Here is a 23,774-nt window from a genome sequence, read left to right on the forward strand (position 1 = left end):
GTCACGCCCTCCCTACCAGACATCTAGGTGAGAGTCTGCTTTTTTTTCTTTAACAGTAACATTGCCGTAAACATGGATACAACACTTTTTATCTGTTAAAATAAGTCTTTAGCTGGTCAAAGGGTACACTACACTTCTGTATTCCAAAGCTTCCATGTATGTCTGCAAGTGGTATGAAAAGACGAGATGACTGATAGGCTCATAGAATCTGTAATATAATTGTGTGTGTGACAGACTTAGTCATCTACTTTAGAAATTCACTTTAAAAAAAACCAAAAAACCACTACACAGGAGAGCAGTTTTCCTATTTTTCACAAACGTGGATAATCTGGGGCACACTAAATGGGAAGCAGCCCATGCTCTCACCACTGGTGAGACTGGGGAGCCTGAGGAGCTATGAGCTTGCTCACCAGGTAGCAGTAGTAACACCTGTCCTTTGGCTAGGACACTCCACAAGGAACACGACGGCTGTGGGAGGACTGGGACATAACAAATGGGTCTTCCTCTAGGAAGTTTAAAAGACAGAACGTTCTTCTCTGTCTGGGAAATAATCTGAAGTAAGATGGATTTGGGGGAGCGGTCTCTCTCAGCCCTTGCTCATGTTCCTGTCTGGAGAAGAGTCTAGCGGCTTCAAAAATAAGATGAACAAGTATGCTGCAGAGCAACCTGACTCTGAAGGCAAATCTAAGCGCTGGATCTAGGCAGGCACATCCTGGCTCATAAATAACCTCGCCAGACAAGGATATTTCAAAGGGGACTTCCCTATACTGCAGGGATGCGGAGCCAGATTAAATCCCTTCCTATGGAAGCACTGTCTTCCCTAACCCAGAACATATAGGATAGGCACAACTCTAAACTACCACAAGAGACACCTTATTCTTCCTCTTCCAAGCACCATACATTCATTCAACAAAGCATTAATTGAGTGAGCACCTACTGTGTGCTAAGCACTGTGTCAAGTTAGAGCAAAAGTGTACAACACAAAATAAAATCTCCAAAGGAAATGGATTTTAAACTTTAACAAAAGGAATTTGGGTCAGGCATCAGAGGAAACTTACTGACCGTGAGGGGCGTAAGACACAGGCATGGGAGACTGAGGGAGCTTGTGCAATCTCCTCCGCTGGAGGTCTATAAAGATAGCTCTAGGGCTGGAACAATCCCACCTAGAGGCAGGGGGAAGGACCAAATGACCTCACAACATCCCCGGGTCTGCTTCATCATCCACAATGCAATTCCCCTGGCAGGCCAGCAGCAATGCCCTCTTCCCCCCACCCACCAGAGGCACTTACCACTGAGCTCTTCTCAAGTAGGCTTTTATATAAGTGTCATCGAGCTTCACTGCATTTGTGCAGTCTTCTATTGCATCATCTAGTTTCCTAAGCTTCAGGAGAGAGAGAGCAGTCATACTTCACATCTTCAGTGACTGAGGGAGCCCAGAAGCTGTGGCCATGGCCTCAGAATTCTAAGAGGACCCATTAGTCATGCTGGCCCACTGCCACATTCATTCTCAGAAAGCTAGTCCCTCAGAGGGCTAAGGACACCAAATTCAAAACTGGGGTCTTTTCTAAGTGATGGAAGCCAGGCACACTTCGCTGCAAGCAAAAACCACATCTACTGTTTCAGGTTAGTGCCCAACCAGACATGGCAAGAGGAAGGGTGGTCCTTGCCTCCTATTCTTCCAGAGGCCAACTGCAGGAATAAGAATTACTGTAATTTTTTTAAACCACTAGGACTCTGCAAGAGTAAGGAGCCTATTCTTGTTTCCTGATGGTTGTGTGGGACAGCACTTAGGGTATTTTCCAATGAGCAGGGTGACCATCGGTTATACTGGAGAAAAAACTAAGCCTGTCTAATATTCTCATGTCCTCAGAATCCCTCCTAAAAAGGAATCACTTGGTTAGGCAAAAAGAAGCAACACTTGCTTTAAAAATCGTCTCAATGCCTTCAGCCATTCTCTTTTTTTTTTCCCCCAGCCATTTTTTTACTATAAGAAAGAATCTTGAAGAACAGGTGGGAATATCCTTCCAAACTGTCCCTCAAGTGTCCCTAAATTCCACAGAAGAAATAAAAGCTTGCCTCTCAGAAGTTCGTTCCTCATAAGCTGAAATATTAACCTTTTCTCTTCTCATCTGGTTTACCCTCACTGGGCAAAGTTCCCAAGACTTTTTGTTGGCCCTGAAAAATATAGGCCCCAAGTCACAGACCAAGTGCTTACCTTGGAATTAACCGTACCCCGATTACAGTAGAGTTTAGCATTTGTTTTTATATTGTTGGGGTCTATCCCCAGGGCTTCTGTGTACAGTTCATATGCTAGCTTGTAATTTCCTTCTTTAAATGCTTTATTTCCATCTTCTTTCTTTGCTTTAAGTGCTTTGGCATTCTATAGAGAAAAGCAAGGGGAGTTTCAGTTCACACCCAGAAAGGCTCAGACCACTGCAGAGAGTCCAGAGTCTATTTTCTGTTTCTTAGATCCCAGGATGACCCCCTACCCTGCCCAACACCACCACCTGGGCTATTTGTTGCTCACTGGTGCTTGCTACGGAGTGGACAGGAGAAACCGAGATTTACAAAACAATACCAATGAGACCTGTGCTACCCAGAGTTTACCTCTCTTTACTCCCCAGGATAAGCATGACTATCTTTTCTTCACTGAAGGAAGAAAAAAAGAAAAAACACTGAGATATTAAAAGGATCTGACTCTAAATTATCGTATTTACCTTCAGGCAAATACAAAGTTGTCCTGAAATAAATTCTAATGAAAGAACCAAGCATCCTGGCAAGGTGGGAAGAAGTGCTATCACATTCCCTGTGACTGGCGGAAACCTTTCACCCTGTCGTAAAGGTGCAAAAAGGAAGCTTTCTTTCCTGCCCAGATCTGGTGCCTAGAACTTACTCTGCAAGCAACGCAGGCCTTCTCGTGGTCAGGAGCCATCCTGAGAGCCTGTACAAAAAACTGAACCGCCTTCTCAATACAATCTTCATAATAAAGGCAAAGACCTCGTACATACAGAGCATCAGCATTGGTGGAATCCATTCGTAAAATGTCACTGCAACAGCCAGAAAGGGGCACATTCAGCTGTGGTCTGGATTTCCCTCACCGTTACTATCATTTGGCCATTTTTTTTTTTCCTTGACCATGTGTCTAATATGGAAAGAATCCAAAGGTAGATTCCCAAGAACTCCTCCAAAATTACCTGTTCCCTCCCTTTACACACTGTGTCTCACATCTTTAATTAGAACAGGGTTGGCAGATACAGCCCACAGGACCAAATTCCACTTGCTGCTGGATTTTGTAAATAACGTTTCCTTGAAATCCAGCAATACCATTCGTTTATCTATTATCTATGGCTGCTTTTACACTGTAGTGACAGAGTTGAAATGTTAACAGAGACCACACAGCCTGCAAAGCCTAAAGTGTTTACTAACTGGTACTTTACAGTTTGCAAACCCCTTGAGTAGAAACAAAAGAACACTTAACATCTGTTCTTTTACGTACAGGTCAAGTACCTATTGAACTTTGTAAAACCCTTAGGTTTTCAGACCTGGTCTAACCTTTGGCTTTAAGTCCCAGGAAGGTCTGATAACCCTATCTATAGGACCGTACGTACTCCTGATGTAGAGAGCTGCTGGACAGCATTTGTCCAGTGCTATCTGGCATTTCACTGCAGAACTGGCTTGGCTTCATACCTGGCCACAGACTGTGCTTCTGGGTAACGACCCAGCATTGCTAAACATTCTGCTTTGAGGATTTTGAAGCGATGGCAGGCAGGGGCATATTCTAGGGCACGGTCCATGCAAAAAACAACCTATGGGGAAAAAGAAAGCAAATGAGATTCTTCATCCTGAACTCCAGAAATGTCTTCACTTTAGTCTGGTCACAGGTAACAGAGAGATTTAAGGGAAAGTAATGCCAGAGGTTTAAAAACATTCCTAAATTACCAGATTAAACCACTGAAATAAGGAGAGCAGCTGATCCAGATGATGACAACAGCAGCAGACACTTACTGAGTATGTTATACACTAACTCATTTAATGCTCGCAACAATTTTATCAAGAAAGTTGTATTACTACCCTTATTTTTATTTTTTCTGGCTTTATTATTTTTTAAATTAACTTATCTGACTGGATCGGGTCTTCACTGCAGCACACAGGCTCTTCGCTATGGCACATGACTGTCTCTAGCTGTGGCGCCCAGGTTTAGTTGCCCCGCAGCATGTGGGATCTTAGTTCTCTTCTCTGACCAGGGATCAAAATTGTGTCCCTTGCATTGGGAGGCGGATTCTTAACCACTGGACCACCAGGGAAGTCCCTATTACCCTTCTTGACTGATGAAAAAACTAGAGATTAAACTAACTTGTTCAAGGTCACCAAAGCCAGTAAGTGATAAGAATAGAATTTGATCTCAGACATGAAGACCCAGAGCCTATAACCCTCATCACCATGTTAAGGTGCCTTCACAGGGAATCCAATCGACAGTGACTGTGATCAAAACTCTCATTCTTGGACTCCCCTGGTGGTCCAGTGGTTAAGAATCCACCTGCCAATGCAGGGGACCCAGGTGAGATCCCTGGGCTGGGAAGAATCCACATGCTGCAGGGGGACCGAGCCCACGTACTGCAACTCCTGAATTCCCACTCTCTCTAGAGCCCATGCTCTGCAACAGGAGAAGCCACCACAACGAGAAGACCACACACCATAAAGACAACAGCCCCCACTCACTGCAACCAGAGAAAGCTCTCGGGCAGTAACAAAGACCCAGCGAAGCCCAAAAGAAATAAAATTAAAAAAATAAAAAATAAAAACAACTCTCATTCTTCTAGAATACTATTATTTGCTACTTTGCATAATTCATGTTTAGCCTAGTAATAAAGACAAGGAACAGCAAAAGAGAACCTGATAGTCACTGTTCCCTACGCCACTGACACCACTCACAGTTTCCTCCGTCCTGTGGCGCGAGCCTCACATCTCACTGACTGCCCTGGTGGCCACTCTTCCACTTTAGAATATCCAATATATTAGTTCACCTTCAGTGGTCCTAGACTATACTTACCACGTCACTATACTAACCAAACTGTAAGTTACACACACACACACAGCTCGGATTTTTTTCAGTCTTTCAGCTTAATAAAGATTCTCCATATATTCCCATCTTTTTTCTCAGTTTGTTCTCTGAGCTTTCACGTGTTGTTTATCTACTATTCCTGGGAGATCCTTCTTGAATCATATTCTCCTAAGAATAACTGATCCAACTGAGAAATCTGGAGTTCAGGGACACCTATTCCCTCTAAAAATCTGGTCATCGGGATCAAGAAGTGATGAAATTTGAAAACATAGAAATAACTCAAATTCCATCAACAGGAGACTAGTTAGGTAATGTAGACATTCATAGAAGAATATGTGGATCTAACGGAGAATGAAGAAGCTCTACGTACTAATATGGAAAGACTTCCAAGGCCTATTAAGTAAAAAAATTTTAAAAAGGGCAAGGTATAGAACTTTGCATAGCATTATTACCTTTCATTCAAAAGAGAGAGAGAAAAAAAAAGAAAATGAAGAATCTGTGTTTGTGTTTGTTGGGAATTCCCTGGTGATCCAGTGGTTAGGACTTGGCGCTTTCTCTTCCAGGGGCCGGGTTCACTCCCTGGTTGGGGAACTAAGATCCTGCAAGCCACACAGCACGGCCAAAATCTGTATTTGTTTATTTATGTAGACCAAAACTGTAGCAGAAAATAGAACAAGAACAGTGCTTACCCCGGGGGTGAGAAATAGACAGATGGAAGACAAGTTTGGGGAAACACTTATCACTGTTTATACTTTCCAGCTTCTGAACCAAAAATAGCATTCATTCAAATATTTAAATTTAAAAGTAAGGGAGAGTAAGTAAACACCATGAGCTGTTGCACCTGGAAGACTTTTCTGCAGTGTCAAAAGTGGGGACGCCTCTCCTTGAATGGCACAGGTTATACCCTGGAAATTCTAAGGACCATAGGAAAATGCAGGCATTAGAGTAGCTGAGTCACGGTGCTAATTATCCCCTCCTTACACAGAAAAAGAATTGGGGGAGAGCAAGTCAGTCAAATGTAAGCAGTCACACCCTGCTGCCTTTGCTAGTTTCTGTACCGAGATGGTTCGGCTCCTGGTGGGGAGTGTCAGTTGGAGCCTCAGGGCTTCACTTCCCACCCCCACCTCCCCAGGACTATCGACAGCTGCAGGCAAAGAAGATCTTTGTTTCTTACAAGTTCATCTGTTTCCCCTGCCAGGATCATAATTCTTCATTTGTGACATCACCATGAACTACAGTGGGGGGGTGGGGGGGGGTGGGATGTCACAAACAGAGGATTCTGTCACAAACTGGGGATTCTGGCTCCAGGATAGGCAAGAAAGAAAAGAAACCCAAAAGACCGCCTTTCGACACAAAGCTTTTGCTTATGTAAACCTCAGAAAACGTGACAGAAGGCAGAACTGCTTTCCACACACACACACACACACACACACAAAGTACAATCGCACTACAAAGACACGCGGTTACTAAAACCAAAGGACAGAAGAGGGTGCTAATAAGTTAATGCGGACTCTATAAGCTGATCAGATATTACCAAATAAAAAGACCATCACAGTCTGTGACTTAAGAATGATTCTTAACTGTACCCTTTCATCAAGCATTTGAGGACCTGCTACAGAAAGTACTGAGCAAATTCCCACATATGAATTGACAACTCCAGCTCTTGGATGATACAAACTTCTTTTAAGTGATCCTGAAAACTGATCCTTATCAATGACTTTTAACCCTTTTCAGGGCCACTTACCTCCCTTTGAAACTAGTGAAAGCTGCTTCCAAGTTCCATTGCTCAAGACCTAGAAAGATACCTGCAACTCGGATACCTTTCCCGAGTTTTACACAGGTCAATCCCTTTGCCAAGTACATTTTTCATAAACTGTCATACAGCTCCATAAAGGACAGTGGTGTGCTTTCGTGGAAATGCTTAACGTCAAAAGGGTAGTGTTTATAGTCTAATGACAGGCTATAAACACTATTCAAAAACGTAAAAGGGGTCTCTGCTGCGTTCAGTTCACAGGTATTAAAGCTAGCTCTCATTATTCTAATAAAAATATGTAATCCAAACTTAATATTTAATTCCAACTGGCTTTTCCTTTACTAACTAACACACTTTTAGGCTACTACCTCCTATTAGAAATAGGGATGAACTCAAGTAACAGACCTGTACTGCTTTTTATTACAAAGTGAAATAAAATTAAGAAAAAAAAAAAAAAAAAAAAAACCACTTCAACAAAAAAAAGTTTTTTTAACTCTGTTGATGTGGAACAACAGGAGCTCTCATTCCTGGCTGGTGGGAATGCAGAAGGATACAGACCACTTTTGAAGACAGTTTGATAGGTTCTTGTAAAGTTAAACAAATTTTTACTATAGGATCTAGTAATTGGACTTCTTGGTATTAACCCAAAGGAGGTGAAACTTAAAGCCACACAAAAACCTGCACACAGATGTCTAGAGCAGCTTTATGCATAACTGCCCAAAACATGTTCTAACAAATATATCTCTGGAATTCCCCTCTGGGGAATGTGGATAATGGGGGAGGCTATGCAAGTGTGGGGCAGAAGGGCTATGGGAAATTTCTGTACTTTCCTCTCAATTTGGCTGTGAACCTAAAACGTTCTTAAACAAATTCAGTCTTTAAGAAAAAAAGAGGGAAAGAAATGGTCAATGCCAAATTAAAGGGAAATTATTGTTTTAGATCTTCTGTACCTTTTTATTCCTCTAATTACCACACACACACACACACACACACACACACACACACACACACACAGAACTTTGTGAGAGAAGTGTAGATGAGATTTCTACACAGTTGTAGTTTACCTTCCGAAAATCCCGCTTCTCAAAATCCGTTTCTGCTATTTTCTCATATTCTATGACTGCATTCGCATTCTTGAACTATACCAGAAAAATCATATAAGAGAGTTTTAATGAAGCTGTAGATTCCACAACCACAAAACCCAACAGGGCCTTGATGAATTTATTTAAAGAAAATCAGAACCACAGACTTTTCACAAGTCATACTGGTGAAGATACAGCCAAGACTTCTTAACAGAAAGGTTAAGGCCCAACCTTCACCCTCAGTTTGAACTTAAAAGTTAGAAACATAAAATAAGAGGCACTGTCAGGGGTTTGGTGAGATTCTCACTAAAATGTATCCAACAGTAAACAAGGTACATAAGAAAATGGAATTAAAACAGGTTTTAGCTGCTAACAATTTAATTAGGATCTGAATTCATACAAATTTTTTAACCTCACTCAAATCAGTTCCTTGATGCATCTACCCACGCCCCACTCCCACCAACTCGGAAACTCTCTACATTTCACAGATTTTCCAAAGCTATAAGTCATATTCAAAACCCCTTTTACAGATAACGAAGCTGGGGCTCTGAAAGACTATGAGACTTGTGCACAGTCACCCAGGTGTGGCTGATGGCAGAAGTGAGACAGGATCTCGGTTCTGATTTTCAAGCCACTATTCCTCCCAAATACACCACCGTGTTTCCTCTGATACAGACAAGGCCAAGCCCATACCTCCTGCTGGGCCTGAGCATTTTTGTGATCCAGTTCTAGGGCTCTCTGGAAACTACGACACGCCGCCATGGCATTCCCTAGAGATAGGTGGCATTTGCCTTCTCGTAGATGTCCCTAGGAGAAACACAAACGGGGAAGAAGAGGAACATGACCGGCCAAGCAGAGGGACATCAACAGCAGGAACATCCACACAAAACCAACAAGGGATAAAAAGAGCCAGAGCAGCAGTAATCAGCCAGGGGTGATTCTGCCTTCCACGGCAACATTCAGCAGTGCTAGGTATGTTGTTGCTTGTCACAACTGGGAAAGCAAGGAATCTGCTGAAAATATCCTACAATGCACAGGACAGCCTCCTACAATAAAGAATTATCTGGCCCAAAATGTTAATAATGTCAAATCTGAGAAACCCTGGGCTACAGGAACTCAAGTATAAGCAACTTAGTACCCCTGAAACAGCCCTATTACATACCCGGACGAAACTGTCATCCAACCTCACTGACTGCTGTGCATCCCCGAGAGCTTCCCGGAACTTTCCGAGCATCATCAGAGTGGCGGCTCGATTCCCATAATAGCTAGCATTTTTAGGACACATATCTACAGGAAAGGCAGAAGAATGTGAAACAAAGTTTAGCATGGGTCACTGCTTCAAAAACTCAGGGACGCCGACACCCTCAGAACTATATTAAGACAATCAAACTATAACAGGAATGTTGGCATGCTCTCTTTAAAGGCCATGGCCAAATTTTTGAGTACTTGTGCAATGGACAGTAACAATGGTGAAATCAATTTACAAATAAAAGTTATTTAGAAATAACTTATACTTAGCTTTAAAGTGTACTGATTATCTTTTAGGAGTGAGGGGTTAGCACATTTATCTTAATGATTTGTATTTTATGTAATAAGATACAAAAATGAATTTGCATTTGTTGAGTTGGAGGTGCAGACGGAGCAAGTTAGGTGAGAAAAATGCTGATACGAGATTAAAATACTGCAAACTGAGCATGTAACTAAAACTCATTAATATCTACAAAGGTCTCTCAATTCTGGTTTCCTCCGTGTGAAACAGATCACCAGTCCAAGTTCATGCATGAAACAGGGCACTCAAAGCCAGTGTATGGGACAACCCAAAGGGATGGGATGGGAAGGGAGGTGGGAGGGGGGTTCGGGACGGGGGACACATGTACATCCATGGCTATTTCATATCAACATGTGGCAAAAACCACCGCAATACTGTAATCAGCCTCCAATTAAAATAAATAATTTAAAAATCTACAAAGGTCATTTTCTAAGACAGTAAATGAATTGGCAATGGCTGAGAGGATTAAGGTGGATATCCTTCTGCCATATTATCTAGAATTTCTGGAACTGCCTTTAATTTGCCAAATGAAGAATCACCTGCTTGAGCCAGAGGAAGTTATTCTTTCAGGTCATTAAACACAAAACAGTTCACACAGTTAACAGTTATCAATCCACTAAGCAGAAAGGTTACTTCTTACAGAGGAGCTGTTTATAACAGCATCTGGCAAATTATTTTCCAGCATATTCCTTCTCACCTATGGCTTTTGTGTAATAGTTATAAGCTTCATTGTAATCTTTCTTGGCATAGTAGGCATTTCCTTGTTCCTTGAAAGACTCTGCTTCTCTGTAAAGGAAAGAGAAAGAGAATCATGTTACAATACCCAGGGAATGACCTCTACAATCTCATGGGAGCAATCTTTTGGTCTCGCATCCCCGGCACATTGAGCTGAAAGTTAATGTGATACTTGAAGGAATTTATAGATTTGTTCAATGGGCTGATGGACCAAAAGGAGGTGCTAATGAAAGAATCTGAGTTTTTCGGATGCTCTATTTTTTGGTCACTTAGATACATTCAAACTAAATCAAGAAAACTCTCTCATGCTGCCTGACCTCCCTTCTCACTATCCCTACCTTTAATCATTCCCTTAGGACAGACACCAACTTATAGACACTCCCTCACAGAGACAAAATTTTTATATTTATTTCCTTTCCACTGTGTCACAACTTCTGCCTCTTTAGCAAACTGACAAAATCAGTTTTAGGTAATTCCTTTCAGGGGTAACTGATTTCTCAATGTGGAATGAGTCGTAGCCTTGGAATCTTGATGATTTATTCTTTCCAAACTGGGCTTATGCATTGGTCACCGGAGGACAAACAGAGCAAAAGCACGTGACAAAAGTGTGAAAAGCACAGCATACTGGTGTTTAAAACGGAGGGCAGAGCTGAGTGACGGGACACCGAGAACTTGGGTGACGGAGGCATACACAATATCGGCTGCCAGAGTCACACTCTAAGAAGGACCCGCCTACCGGAAGTCTCTCTGTCACATCTGTGTGGATGCTTACTGCTCCCTTGACCATCCCTCTAGTACCTTGCATAACCTCCCAATGGGTAATATCAAAAATTCTGCCCTAGTCCAAGATCCATTTTTTGAAGCTGTGCCATGAGACCAACTATACTTTCAAAAAGAAACAATGATATATAATGGGGAATTATAATTTTGACCAAAAAACTAAAATCAAATCAGATATGACCAACAATGTCTCAAAGAACAAACTTGTAACCTATATCAGAGATACCCAAAATCACTCTGATGAATCACCCTAATGACCAACCTGAATGACAATGATAATTCTTTACCAAAATAATTACTGTAACATAACTAAATATCTGGGCATTCTGTTATAAGGAAGAAAAACGAAATTTTTTTCCTTTTTCTTTCCTTAACACACGCTAAGAGTCCAGTTCAAGGGCTGCCTGAAGGGAAGATGAAAGTACAGTTCTTAACCTTGGTGATGGTACAAGAAGTTTACAGCTTGATTCTGTGCACTGTGCCACTGGGGAGATTTGTGATTTTATTTACTCGTGTATTTTAAACTATAAACCGGTAAAGCCACCTTTTATTGAGGCGATCTCCCTTTCCAGTTTTTTCCATCACTGCCCTGGCAAGACCTACTAACATGAAAGGTCTGCTAGCAGAAAGGAGAGGCGAAATGGGGGACTTCGTTGGCAGTCCAGTGGTTAGGATTTGGCGCTTTCACTGCAGGGACCCAGGTTCAATCCCTGGTCGGGGAACTAAGGAAAAAAAAAAAAAAGAACTCAGGAAAAAAGGAAAATGACCTATAAATGTTGACAGATTTGATCTGTGATGGATTTGAATAATTTTACTATACCAATTGTCACAATGCTGTAAAGAGGCCTTCTGCCATCAAAAGTTCTCAAGGAAGAACCCCCAAGTGCAAGACTTATAAGACCAAGCACAACCTTTCTACATGGTGAACACCTGTAAATTAAGCCAGGCACTATAAAAATGATGAAGAGCCTATCCTTTAAGAGCAGACACGCCAGGGACTCCCCCGGTGGTCCAGTGGCTAGGACTCTGATCTCTCAGTGCTGGGGCCCTGGGTTTGATCTCCGGTTGGGAACTATATCCCACATGCCACAACTAAGGCCCTGTGCAGCCAAATAAATAAATATTAAAGAAAAAAAGAGCAGACATGCCAAAAGACTGAAGAAAGGACTTCTCCAACACTGGATGTCAGAAGCTGAGTCAAACCACTATGAAGAAATGGGAGGAGAAAATGCAAAAGAGGCATTAGGCCCAAACTGTACTTGAGAAGACCTAGCCTTCTCTTCAGTTAGCCAGTGGCTGCTGCTGCTGCTGCTAAGTCACTTCAGTCGTGTCCGACTCTGTGTGACCCCATAGATGGCAGCCCACCAGGCTCCGCTGTCCCTGGGATTCTCCAGGCAAGAACACTGGAGTGGGTTGCCATTTCCTTCTCCAATGCCTGAAAGTGAAAAGTGAAAGTGAAAAGTGAAAGTGCAGTCGCTCAGTCGTGTCCGACTCTTAGCGACCCCATGGACTGCAGCCCACCAGGCTCCTCCATCCATGGGATTTTCCAGGCAAGAGTACTGGAGTGGGGTGCTACTGCCTTCTCTGCAGCCAGTGGCTAAGACCACACAAATTCTTGAGGAAAACTAAAGGCAGCTGGGCACTCAGATACATGTTGTGTCAGTGTAGAAAGCTTGTCATTCAAAGACAGAACAATCTGCAGAGCTACACAGAGGTGCCCTTTCTTTCCTGAAAGAGAAGGAGGCCATAAGTTCAGCACTGGCTTTCTATCCAAGATTCAAAATATGACTTCTGTGGAAAATCAGTAATCATTACTGAGGCCAGGTACTTTCCATACATTATCTTATCAGGTGAGTTTCATTATTCCCATGGTTCAAAGGAGGAAATTAAGGCTTAGAGGTTAAAAACTGGCTGGAGGTCAGGGTGTTGACCCACACCTGTCAGATCCCAAAGCTGAGCTGTACCCTATCTACTATACTAAGCTCTCTCTAATACTCACCTCTACCTATTGCCTGCGACTTTAAAAATTAATCTGTAATGCTAAGACACAAAATAGCCCCAGCGTATAAAACCCAACTCCAGACAGGCAATCTGGATTTAAATGAGTCAAATGACACTCCTAACAATTAGTCACAGAGCGAGCAGGGCTTCTTTCCCTTTAAGATGCATGACCTAGTGAACTGGACTTTGCCTCCCCCAAGAAATGCATTTCATTTTAGTAAATGGTGAGTAGATTCCATTCTAGAGCAAACAAAGCGAGTAATGTAGAGTCAGCCCACAGCAGAAAGAACAAGAAGAATTGTGTTGTGACAAGTTACCCTGTTTTTAACCTCACACTACACAGCATCAGGCCAGAATTAGCTATTCCCACACAACTGCCTCATGAAAAGGACTTATTTTCATAGAAACATGGTTGATTAACAGCTGCCTAAACAATGGGCACTTAGTGCTTTTAAACTGAATGCTTATTTTTTGCCTCCAGGTCCAACAACCAAAGCGGAGTCCCTCCTTCACTGTGAACCTCCCCACCACACGATGAGCTTTGACCAATGGGCCTGACCCTGCGAGACCAGCCAAGGAAAGAGTGGATCTTTGGAATCCAGCATGGCAGCAGCAAGAACTGAACAAGGCTGCATCAGGAACAATTCCAGGGTCAAATCCATTCAAGTCCTGCCTGGGAGTCTGAGAAAGGGCTGAAGCTTGTTCAAGTTGCCCTTACAGCCAAGGTACTAAAGGATGAGATGTCAAAGGCACAGGACTGGAAAAGCAGGAGAGCTGGTTGACACTGGAACTGAGGGCAATCTGGCAGTGGCCTCTGTCACTCCACTCAACTGCCAGTCAATTAATGTGAGAACCAAGTGAGGTTACATGTACCTAACTAAAACACATCAGTACTAAAAAAATGAAGAATTAGGATTAATTGGGTTCACCTGGATCGGGTTAAAAAAAGAACAGATTCAAAAGGGACTATATCAAACTATATATTATTTTTATGGCTGCAAAATAAAATTCAGACTAAACCCTGAAATACAATACCACATCAAAATACAGACTTGGTCACAGCTGACCCGATGTCACGATTAACATCTACACTATATTTCTAATGCATTTTCAAAATTTCAAAACATTTCCAATGAGGACCCAATATCGTGTGTCTTCCAATAGAGGAAGAGCTCGTAAGGCACCCAAGGGGGCTGCACAGGTCTCCTAAATCTTCCAGTCTTAAGTTCTCCCCACTAGATCCTGTTAGTGGCAAGGTTTTTGGGTTAAAACTACTTTATCCAGTTCCACACCCAATCCCTGGATCAGCTCCAGGCAGAATAAGTGTCACTTCTCTGATTCACTAAGAGATGCTGGGAATAACTACCTCCATCAGACCAGTCCTTTCACTTTAATAGTCAGCAACAAATTCCTGTGAAAACAGCTACTGAAACGTTTTCCAAAACTCTGCTCTTTGGATGTATGATGGGAAGGTGTCCCACAGCAGGATCAGTGCCAAAGGGCCAGGCTGCTTTCTCTCCACAGACAAAGGTAAGGAGAAGACACTCCACTCTTGTTCTGCTTTGCTACTTAAAAATATATTTCTTTACTTTTCAGAAATCACTTCTTCAATCAGAAAGCTGCAGCATGAAAACCTGCTCTTCTAACACTACATGTGCACTAAAAATCTGTACATCCTCTGATCATGTGGTTCCATTCTCTAATTTAGCACTCATTCACAGATGCTAATTACACCAACAAACCCTGCCAAGGGAATCATTTGGTATCACACAGGTCTTAGCAGGGCTCAGCATCATGTGATCAAATCAGACAACTTGGGCTTATGATCACCAGCCAACTTTGCACATTTACAACTCAGCTAAATTAAAAACACATTAAAACACCAAAGCTGAAACATAATGTGTCCCAAGTTAGATGCTCTATAAAAACTTCCATTTTCTCTCTAAATACTTCCACGTTAAACACTTAAACAATACCTTTGCCTTAGGCCAATTAGTCTACCTTCTAGAAACAAAGTATTTAGAAACTTTACTCAGCTCTCACTTAAGGCAGGATTCACTGGCAAGTATTTTGTTTTTGTTTCTGAAAAGTCTCAACATTACTGGGTTCTCTCGGAATTACTTCACAGGTATATTTGTGATATACCATTTTTAGATATATTTTACCCCAATGCATGAAAAATAAAAGACTTCGCTATTCTACATTTGCAACTGAGGCAATACTGATTGATTAGATTTCTGAATGATCAAAGTGAGGGGGTGGTGGGTGAACCACTGTGCTCTTATTTCAAGTATTGGGCTAGAATAGATTTTTTCATAAAGTTCAGCTCTTCCAATAGCCATTAATAACAGTTTAAATTAAAACATATGTAGCAGCTTGAATGAGGTTTTCTTTTTTCATCTGTTTTCCCGATGTATTTTGCTACTTCAGAAGTGGAAGAAAACTCTAGCTTTGCTAAAATTACAACTCGGGACAAAATGATTTCTTGTTAGAGCAAAGAAGTGTTAGGGGCCTCTGACCTGGAGACTATTTTCCTGGCAGGAATAACTTTACAGAACAAGATATCTTTCCTTTCTTTACCCTCAGGCTTTTAATAATAATACTTTATACCGTCAATGAGTCAAATATCCTTCCTGCATTTGTATCGTATTTCTACTTCCAAAATGTCACCCTTACTCTATGATTGCTGCACCCGTGTCTTTTATTCAATCAGATTTACTAGTTGCCCGCTGATCTAGAAACGCCCTCCATCCTTCAGAATTTACAGGATCTTGGCCAGTTTCAGAGTAGAATTCCTCCTTCCTTCCCACAGCATGAGCCTCTTGTCCCAAAGGCACGCCAGTGTACTGTCTCGGGCCTTCATGGAGAGCAAAGTAAAAGGAGCAAGAAGCGTTTCACTCCAACTTACCAAATGCACGTTATTCGATTTCTTTCTATTTGGTCCTCTAACCTAACAATTTAAGTTTCACATGAATAGGTGGAAGTTACATATGACCTGGAACAAATGTCATGGACAGAGGACCCTGGCGGGCTACAGTCCAAGGGGTCACAAAGAGCTGGACATGACTTAGCAACTAAACAACAACGCGATTTCACAGATAACAGTGTTTGCGCAATGCAAAGTGCTGCGTACCGATTGCAAACAAAGGCCTCATAAAGGTCCAGAGAAAACAGAACGTGGTCTCTATCCAGCTGCTACATGTTGGTAAGGGTGGGCTGCTGCTGCTGCTAAGTCGCTTCAGTCGTGTCCAACTCTGTGTGACCCCCATAGACGGCAGCCCACCAGGCTTCCCCGTCCCTGGGATTCTCCAGGCAAGAACACTGGACTGGGTTGCCATTTCCTTCTCCAATGCATGTAAATAAAAAGTGAAAGTGAAGCTGCTCAGTCGTGTCCGACTCTTAGTGACCCTATGGACTGCAGCCTACCAGGCTCCTCCATCCATGGATTTTCCAGGCAAGAGTATTGGAGTGGGGTGAACGATGGGCTACCCAGCTTCTTTTCCCCAATATTCTGTAGAATAGAAAGCTTCTGCTTTCACTTAAAAGCCCAGTTAAAACATCCGCCCTCCCCAGAAAAGAGGAGATGGAGATGAAGAAAATATACCAGTTCAAACTGTCCTCTGTCTGGACACTCGCAGGAGTCTCAACAGGGGCAGAGCCAGAAGAGAGAGACCAAGAGCTGCCAAGGGCAGACAGAGACAAGGACTACACAAGGCAACAGCGCTCTCTACTGCTCAAGCAGGGAAGGACACCAGCCAATGCTCCGGAGCAGGCTCTGTGGTCTTCTCCTACTCAGCAGGGAAAAAGAGGAAGCAGGGAAGCAGTCAGGCTGGACAGAATTTCCATCACTAAAGGCGGAAGGATATTCTCAAAGAAATGGTGAACTTAATTTTGTTAAATACTTATGCTAGTTCCTTAAATGGGATGTCACAATCTGTGGCATCTACTTAACCTCCATTTACCCCTGGGCACAGGAGACCCAACCGTAAGGCTGTTTCTGAGAAGTAAGCTTGGTAGAAGCTACTCTGAGGACAACAGCCACTGGCTTTTTGGCGTTAGCCAGAAACTTGTTTTCAAAATATCTCCCCGAATCCATCATTTTCTATCCCTTGGTTTCCCATTCTGTGACATCTCCCACTACCCTCACGGGGACACTATCATGCATCAAAAATCAAGAGCTGGGGAATCCCCTGGTTAGGACTCCACACTTCCACTACGGAGGGCCTGGGTCTGATCCCCAAACAGGGAACTAGGATCCCTGCAATCCTAGCTATGTGATGTGGCCAAGAAATCTAGAACTGAGGAACTACAGTTATGAAAAAGGCTGCTTTCCAAGTTGTTTTTTTGTGTGTATGTGTATGTGTGAGAGGGGTGGGGGGAGTGGAGATGGGAACCATAGTCTGGCATCTACATTGCCAACTGTTATTTTGCTTCCCAAGTTTTCTTGGTTCTTGAGTTCATCAGGTGGTTGATGGTCTCAGAGCAAACTACACGAGGAAGAATTCTCAGGACAGCAACACCAATAAGACAAGGTCCTGCTTGTCTCAGACACCCTCCCCAGAAGCCTAATATTAGAATGAGAAGAGACAGTTAACACTTTGCTTATCGGACAATCTGGCCTCCCCACACAAAGTCATATGCCAATAGAACATTAAGTCTCAGAATCAGACTTTGAAAGTCAAATATTCCTGCTCATATTACCATTCTCAAAAGTCTCAATCACTTATACCCCCGCCATGGTGGGCTAAAACACAGAAACTGCTGTTTGGATCTTGCATGGGGAAGGAAAAAAACTGTCACTCCAATAAAATGAACAGACTACTGGAATAACTTGCACGCTGAATCCTGTTCTTACTGCTGAAATTAAGACAGTTTAAAAGAATACCTGGAACGACCTCTAAGTAACTTCCACATCACTCAGCACAGGAGAAAGGGGACCAAACATTAGTGAAGTAAGGGAGAAATGGGCTCTCAGAGGGACTTTGCATCAGACCACACGGCACCTAGGCAGCCACCGACCATCGTTCTCCAATCTCTTAAAGGCCTAGAGAAAGAAAGCAAAGGCAAGTGCCTAGTAGGCAGATTTTAAAAACTTTAAAACTACTAACTTCAATGACTAAACCAATCCCTGATTGGTTGGAATGTACAATAAGCCTGGGCTTTAAGCCAATCAGAGTTCTGGTCGTTGGGAATGAACTAGACAGTAGAGCAACTGCCACTCACTTGGGCCAACGTTTTATTAAAATTGCTCGATTTACCTGGCTTCAGTTAATACGTGGATCTGAATGAAAGCAGCAGAGAACAGAGACATCCTTCCTCCAAACTCTACTTTTGCTCCTGCTATGATTAATTAACAATTTTGTCACTTGTTAGTATCAGGGTTCAATCAATTATTTGCTGGTATTCAGGATTCTGTATTCCTAGGCTTAGCCCTTCCCTAACCATGACTTATTTGTCCCAGATCCCATTTCTTCATGGGACACACGTGAGTACACCACACATACTTAGAGCACACCAAAACGAAAATGAATGCTGAGAACAGAGTTTCTCTCTGATTGGGGCTCAAGGTCAAAGACAATTCCCATTCACCTTGCATGCTTTGTCAAGCTGCCTGCCCTGGAACATCAAGAGAGTTTAGGGGGACAAAAGCCTAGGAATCTGAAACAGAGTGGGGAAGAAGGGGGAGAGGCATCCCGGCAAGCTCCACAGTTAAGGCCACAAACTCCAAAACACCCCAAGGAGCTGCACTGAATAGCAACTCCTGGATAGGGATCCAGGGTTTAGTGCTTCCCACGACCAATATGCAGAGAGAAATAAAAGGCGAAATTCCATGAGTTTAGTTTACAATACCGAGGTACTAAGAAAGGGCCTCATAATGACTGTTCCTGCTTTTCTCCATCAGGAAAACAGATACTGAGATGATCAGCCCAAGGAATCAGGTTAGGATCCCTGCTCCCTGGTGGCTCAAGTGGTGAAGAATCCGCCTGCCAACGTAGGATCACTGGGTCGTGAAGATCCCATGCAGGAGGAAATGGCAACCCACTCCAATATTCTTGCCTGGAACATCCCATGGACAGAGGAGCCTGGTGGGTTACAGCCCATGGAGCTGCAAAGAGGCCAACACGTCTGAGCGCGCACGTATGCTCTGCTCCTCAGCCAATGGCTCCTGTAGGGTCTTCCAGTCCTCACTGCCCAGTCATATCCCCAAGGGATATGCTGAAACACAAGTGCTTCTTCTCTTGATAAGCAACTTGAAATCCTTCGATTTTACCATAATAAAGACTACCTACAGTGACCAAACTGCTCCCCAATTCAGGAAATGTGAGCTGAGAGCCTGCACTCAAGATAGGCATTCATTCATATATTAGGTAAAACAATCAGCAACTTCTCAGGAAAATGAGAAGACCTTAAATTAGCTGAAATAAACAACCTCAGAAATTGAGTTCTCTGGGCTTCCCAAGCAGCTTTGTCTGTTCTGGTGGGCAAAGAGAAATAATAATCCTCATATTCAGAAGCCTGATCTATTTTGGACTGCCAACTAACACACCTTTTATTCTAGCCTCTCAGCTATGAAGGAAAAAAGAATTTTGTACAGAAGGACAGGCAAAAAAAATTGAAGTCCATTTCTTTCTCTCTAGAGACTCTAAAGCTAAGGAAATAAAACATGCAGCCATTTAAAATGCTACAACCATGAGGTCGAACATCTTGAAAGCACCTCACTCTGCCCCCTATGGGACTATGACAATTCAGAAGCAGGCTACCCTTGGGCCACAATACAAGGAAGAACTCCTTGCTGGACTTTACAAAAATAACCCAAGAGACCCATCAACGTTTCTGTCCCCAAGTGAACTGGGACTATGACTGTAACAAGAGACAACACAAACTTGGCCAAATAACTAACCAAGTCAGATAGTAAAGGGCATTTGTAAGAGACATACCTATTCCTGCCCTCTGCTGTGAATACACAGGAGGACTCCAGAATACACAAAAAATGCGAAACCATATTCCTTCAAAACCTCTAAGTCACCACTCCATTTTCAGCATTGGAAATCTACATATAAACAAGGCTTTTTCTCACTAACAGAGTCCAATATTTACCCCCCTAAGGATGTCTTACAAGACACAAAGTGAAACTGTGATATTTTTGCTTATTTCATTATATTTTCCTTTTGACTTTTTTAATGTGATAGACAGTAAACATTTATATTTTATTATGTTTTAAAAAGATCTAAAAAAATCTAAAAAAAAATAAATAAAAATAAAAAGATCTATATGTTTAACATACAAGTCTATTTCATAAGGATGCTTTTTTGTTTTTTTCTTGCTGCTGCTGCTGCTAAGTCGCTTCAGTCGTGTCCGACTCTGTGAGACCCCAGAGACGGCAGCCCACCAGGCTCCCGCGTCCCTGGGATTCTCCAGGCAAGAACACTGGACTGGGTTGCCATTTCCTTCTCCAATGCAGGAAAGTGAAAAGTGAAAGTGAAGTCGCTCAGTCGTGTCCGACTCTTAGCGACCCCATGGACTGCAGCCTACCAGGCTCCTCCGTCCATGGGATTTTCCAGGCAAGAGTACTGGAGTGGGGTGCCATTGCCTTTTTTTTCTTAGTGGTAGCTAGAACAACCATGTATTTTAAACTCAATGAAATCTTGAACTCCATGAAATAAGGCAGTTAACGTGAGTTAACACCTTTCCTTATTCTGTTAACTGCCTGCAAATATTGTGTTTTTGTGTGTATGATGGGGGTCCTCAGGCAGTGCAGTGGTAAAGAATCTGCCTGCCAAGGCAAGAGATGCAGGTTCGATCCCTGGGTCAGGAAGACTGCCTGGAGGAGGAAATGGCAACCCACTCCAGTATTCTTGTCTGGAAAATTCCATGGACAGAGGAGCCTGGTGGGCTAGTCTGTGGGGTTAGACTGGGCAGGCAAGTGCTATCACCTGGTCACATTACAGCAGCACCTGTTTTACCTTTTCTTATGATAGAATATCGGAGAAGGCAAAAGCACCCCACTCCAGTACTCTTGCCTGGAAAATCCCATGGACGGAGGAGCCTGGAAGGCTGCAGTCCATGGGGTCGCTGAGGATAGGACACAACTGAGCGACTTCACTTTCACTTTTCATTTTCATGCACTGGAGAAGGAAATGGCAACCTACTCCAGTGTTCTTGCCTGGGGAATCCCAGGGACGGCAGAGCCTGGTGGGCTGCTGTCTATGGGGTCGCACAGAGTCAGACACGACTGAAGTGACTTAGCAGCATGATAGAATATCCTCTAAGGCTGAAACTTTTTTTTAAGGGGAAAGATTTGGTTTACATAGGGGCTTTGATGTGAAACTCAAATTAGGGACAGTGCCTACATCAGAAATTTATACTGAATTCACTTTAAATTACATATAGTCCATCCCAGGGACCTACTAGCCTGCAAATGACATTTTGTCAAGGTTCTCAGCTCCCAACAAGTCAGGAACTTGAGACAATTGGCTGCAGTAACCACCTTTAAGCTAGTTAACTATTCATTCTGCCTCCTTGAGTACTTCTTGTTTCAAATCTGGATAGTTAAAAAGAAAAAAAAAAAAATCTCGGAATCCTGATTTCAGATCTCATGAACTAAGCACCACCTCAAACCACCCAGACTGAAGCCAGAATGGCCTTGATATAAAGATACGAAATATGTGGGAAAGAGACTGTGTAATTGTAGTCAATTAACTCGCGGTTGATAAAGACAGGGCTCCAAACTTCCAGAAGCTTTTTGTTAATTCTGCTCCATATTCAGGACAAGTATGACTATCCACAACTGTGTTCCAGCCCCACTTCCAATAACCTGCCTTAGCTGTAGCCAAAATCCAGAGTGTTCTCGAAAACCACTCACTCAGCAGCTCCCTTGGCTGGTCCGGACTGGCAATCTCGAGCCACTGCGGCTGCCCAGCAGCGCCAACAGCCCAAGCAGCTGCCCTCCTCCTTGCTGCTTAACTTAAAAAACAGCCCTGGGAAGAATGAGGATCTTTGGAAGGGTGGAGGGAGAGGGTTTGACGTGTACAGCATGAGACAAACCCCCTCACCCTTCTTTTTCTATCACCTTCCACTTATGGGGTAACCGAAGGGCCACCAGGTCAATCATGGAGACACACACAGTCACCTCGGGCCCAACTAGTGCTCGCTGGGCTACGATTACGAAGGAAAGGGGTGAGGACAGCCAAAGCTCTGGAGATGCAAAGGGCTGATAGACAACAAGGTACAGAAATTAACAAGAGAAGGAGGGAGTCGGGGGCGGTGTAAGAAGCCAGCATTATTGCGGTGCCGCCTCCTCCACCCCGCAAAAGACCTCCAAGATCCCCCCTCAGAGACCTGGCCTCTACAACGAGAACGACCTTCCTCTCTGCTTGGGGTACAAGGCCATACCTCAGCTCCTCAGCAAGGCGGAAGCGGGAGAGGAGGGCAAACCTCCAAGAGCGCCCCTTCAGGGGGTCCATCCGGACTTAATCTCAGATTGGGGGGGGGGTCTCGGAGAGCGGGGCATCGCCTCTACAGGGGTTGCACCACAGCAAGGACGGGGTTCCCGGAGCCATGGAGCTGAAGCTCGCCTCTTCCCCTACCCTGCCACCCAGTTACCTCTTCGCCTCCTCGTCATCTAGCAGCTCTGGCTCGGTCGCCGCCATTACCACATCGCACTCAGCGGCAGCCGCCATCTTACCGCCGGGACCAAAGAGCCGGGTGGGAGGTCGGCGGTGAAGAGCACTTCCGGTCGGAGCATCGAGCAGCTCACCGGCGCTGCGCCCAGAGGGGCTCCTTCGGGCCGGTCTACCAGCGAGAGGCTCCGCTTCGGGCCAGAGCGGCCTCCCGCCCCCGGAGGCCCAGGGTGGTCTCCGCGCCGGGGCGGGGGGCCAAGGACGGTTCCTGTGCGTAGGGGGCGCCACTTTACCCGTGGGGGCCGAAGAGGGTATAAGAGGGTGTCGCCTCTCTAGGCTTCGGCTTTCCTCAGTATTCCGAGAGCTTCGTTGCCATAACAACTTCCAATCCTAGAGCGTCTCCGGTGATGCTCCGGGAGTCTGAGTTGGGTACGGACGCGGTGACCCAGGACCCTGGAGATAAAGAGCGCCCCCCTGCTAATACCTTCCCGACCTTTGAGTATGTCCACAGCCGCCTCCTGCGAAAGGCAAGAAGAGACACTTTGAATCCAGTTTTCCTAGTGTTCATCGGCCCCTGGAAGCCCTGCCCAACCCAGCCTGGGGAACGCAGGGCGTCTTCGCACCGCGCCTTTCATCCCCTCTGGACCTCCAAGTACCAACTGGTTCATCACCCTAATGACGCTGACCCTTTTATGAGGCTGCTTTCATGTCAGCCGCCTGGGAGTGCCATCTCAGCATTAAGCCTAGGGAGGGTGACACAGAGCCCCAGACCCTGCCCTGGAGTTTATAAGGCAGCTCGCAGGGTGAGGTCCCTGTTCCACAGTGTCCCCAGTGCTCCCAACCCTCATATAAACTCCCTGCTCAGCACGCTTGTTTTGCCGAATGCAATCTGGATTGGGAACTCAGACAGGGCAAGGACACAGCTTAATTTTCGTAGCCCTTCACCCAGACCAATAATTTTTGTGGACCTGACTTAAATTGGGGTTTGAGAGTCCCTTGGACTGCAAGGAGATCCAACTAGTCCATTCTAAAGGAGATCAGCCCTGGGTGTTCTTTGGAAGGAATGATGCTAAAGCTGAAACTCCAGTACTTTGGCCACCTCATGCGAAGACTTGACTCATTGGAAAAGACTCTGATGCTGGGAGGGGTTGGGGGCAGGAAGAGAAGGGGCGACAGAGGATGAGATGGCTAG

The 23,774-nt window shown here is 44.1% G+C and overlaps 1 protein-coding gene across 1 annotated transcript in view; it reads right to left on the bottom strand.

Moving 5' to 3' along the window:
• The window catches only part of DNAJC7 (DnaJ heat shock protein family (Hsp40) member C7), a 28,563-nt gene extending 5,385 nt beyond the window's left edge, over positions 1–23,178 (bottom strand). Inside the window, exons 1-9 of the mRNA XM_005693838.3 lie at positions 22,566–23,178; positions 10,144–10,232; positions 9,060–9,184; positions 8,591–8,704; positions 7,880–7,954; positions 3,688–3,806; positions 2,894–3,047; positions 2,216–2,380; positions 1,290–1,381 (exon numbers count right to left, since the gene is read on the bottom strand). Coding sequence (XP_005693895.1) covers positions 1,290–1,381; positions 2,216–2,380; positions 2,894–3,047; positions 3,688–3,806; positions 7,880–7,954; positions 8,591–8,704; positions 9,060–9,184; positions 10,144–10,232; positions 22,566–22,642 — 1,010 coding nt within the window. The 5' untranslated portion in view covers positions 22,643–23,178. The remainder of the gene's footprint in view (positions 1–1,289; positions 1,382–2,215; positions 2,381–2,893; positions 3,048–3,687; positions 3,807–7,879; positions 7,955–8,590; positions 8,705–9,059; positions 9,185–10,143; positions 10,233–22,565) is intronic.

This window comes from Capra hircus, chromosome 19 (assembly GCF_001704415.2).
Source record: "Capra hircus breed San Clemente chromosome 19, ASM170441v1, whole genome shotgun sequence".
NCBI classification, from domain to species: Eukaryota; Metazoa; Chordata; class Mammalia; order Artiodactyla; family Bovidae; genus Capra; species Capra hircus.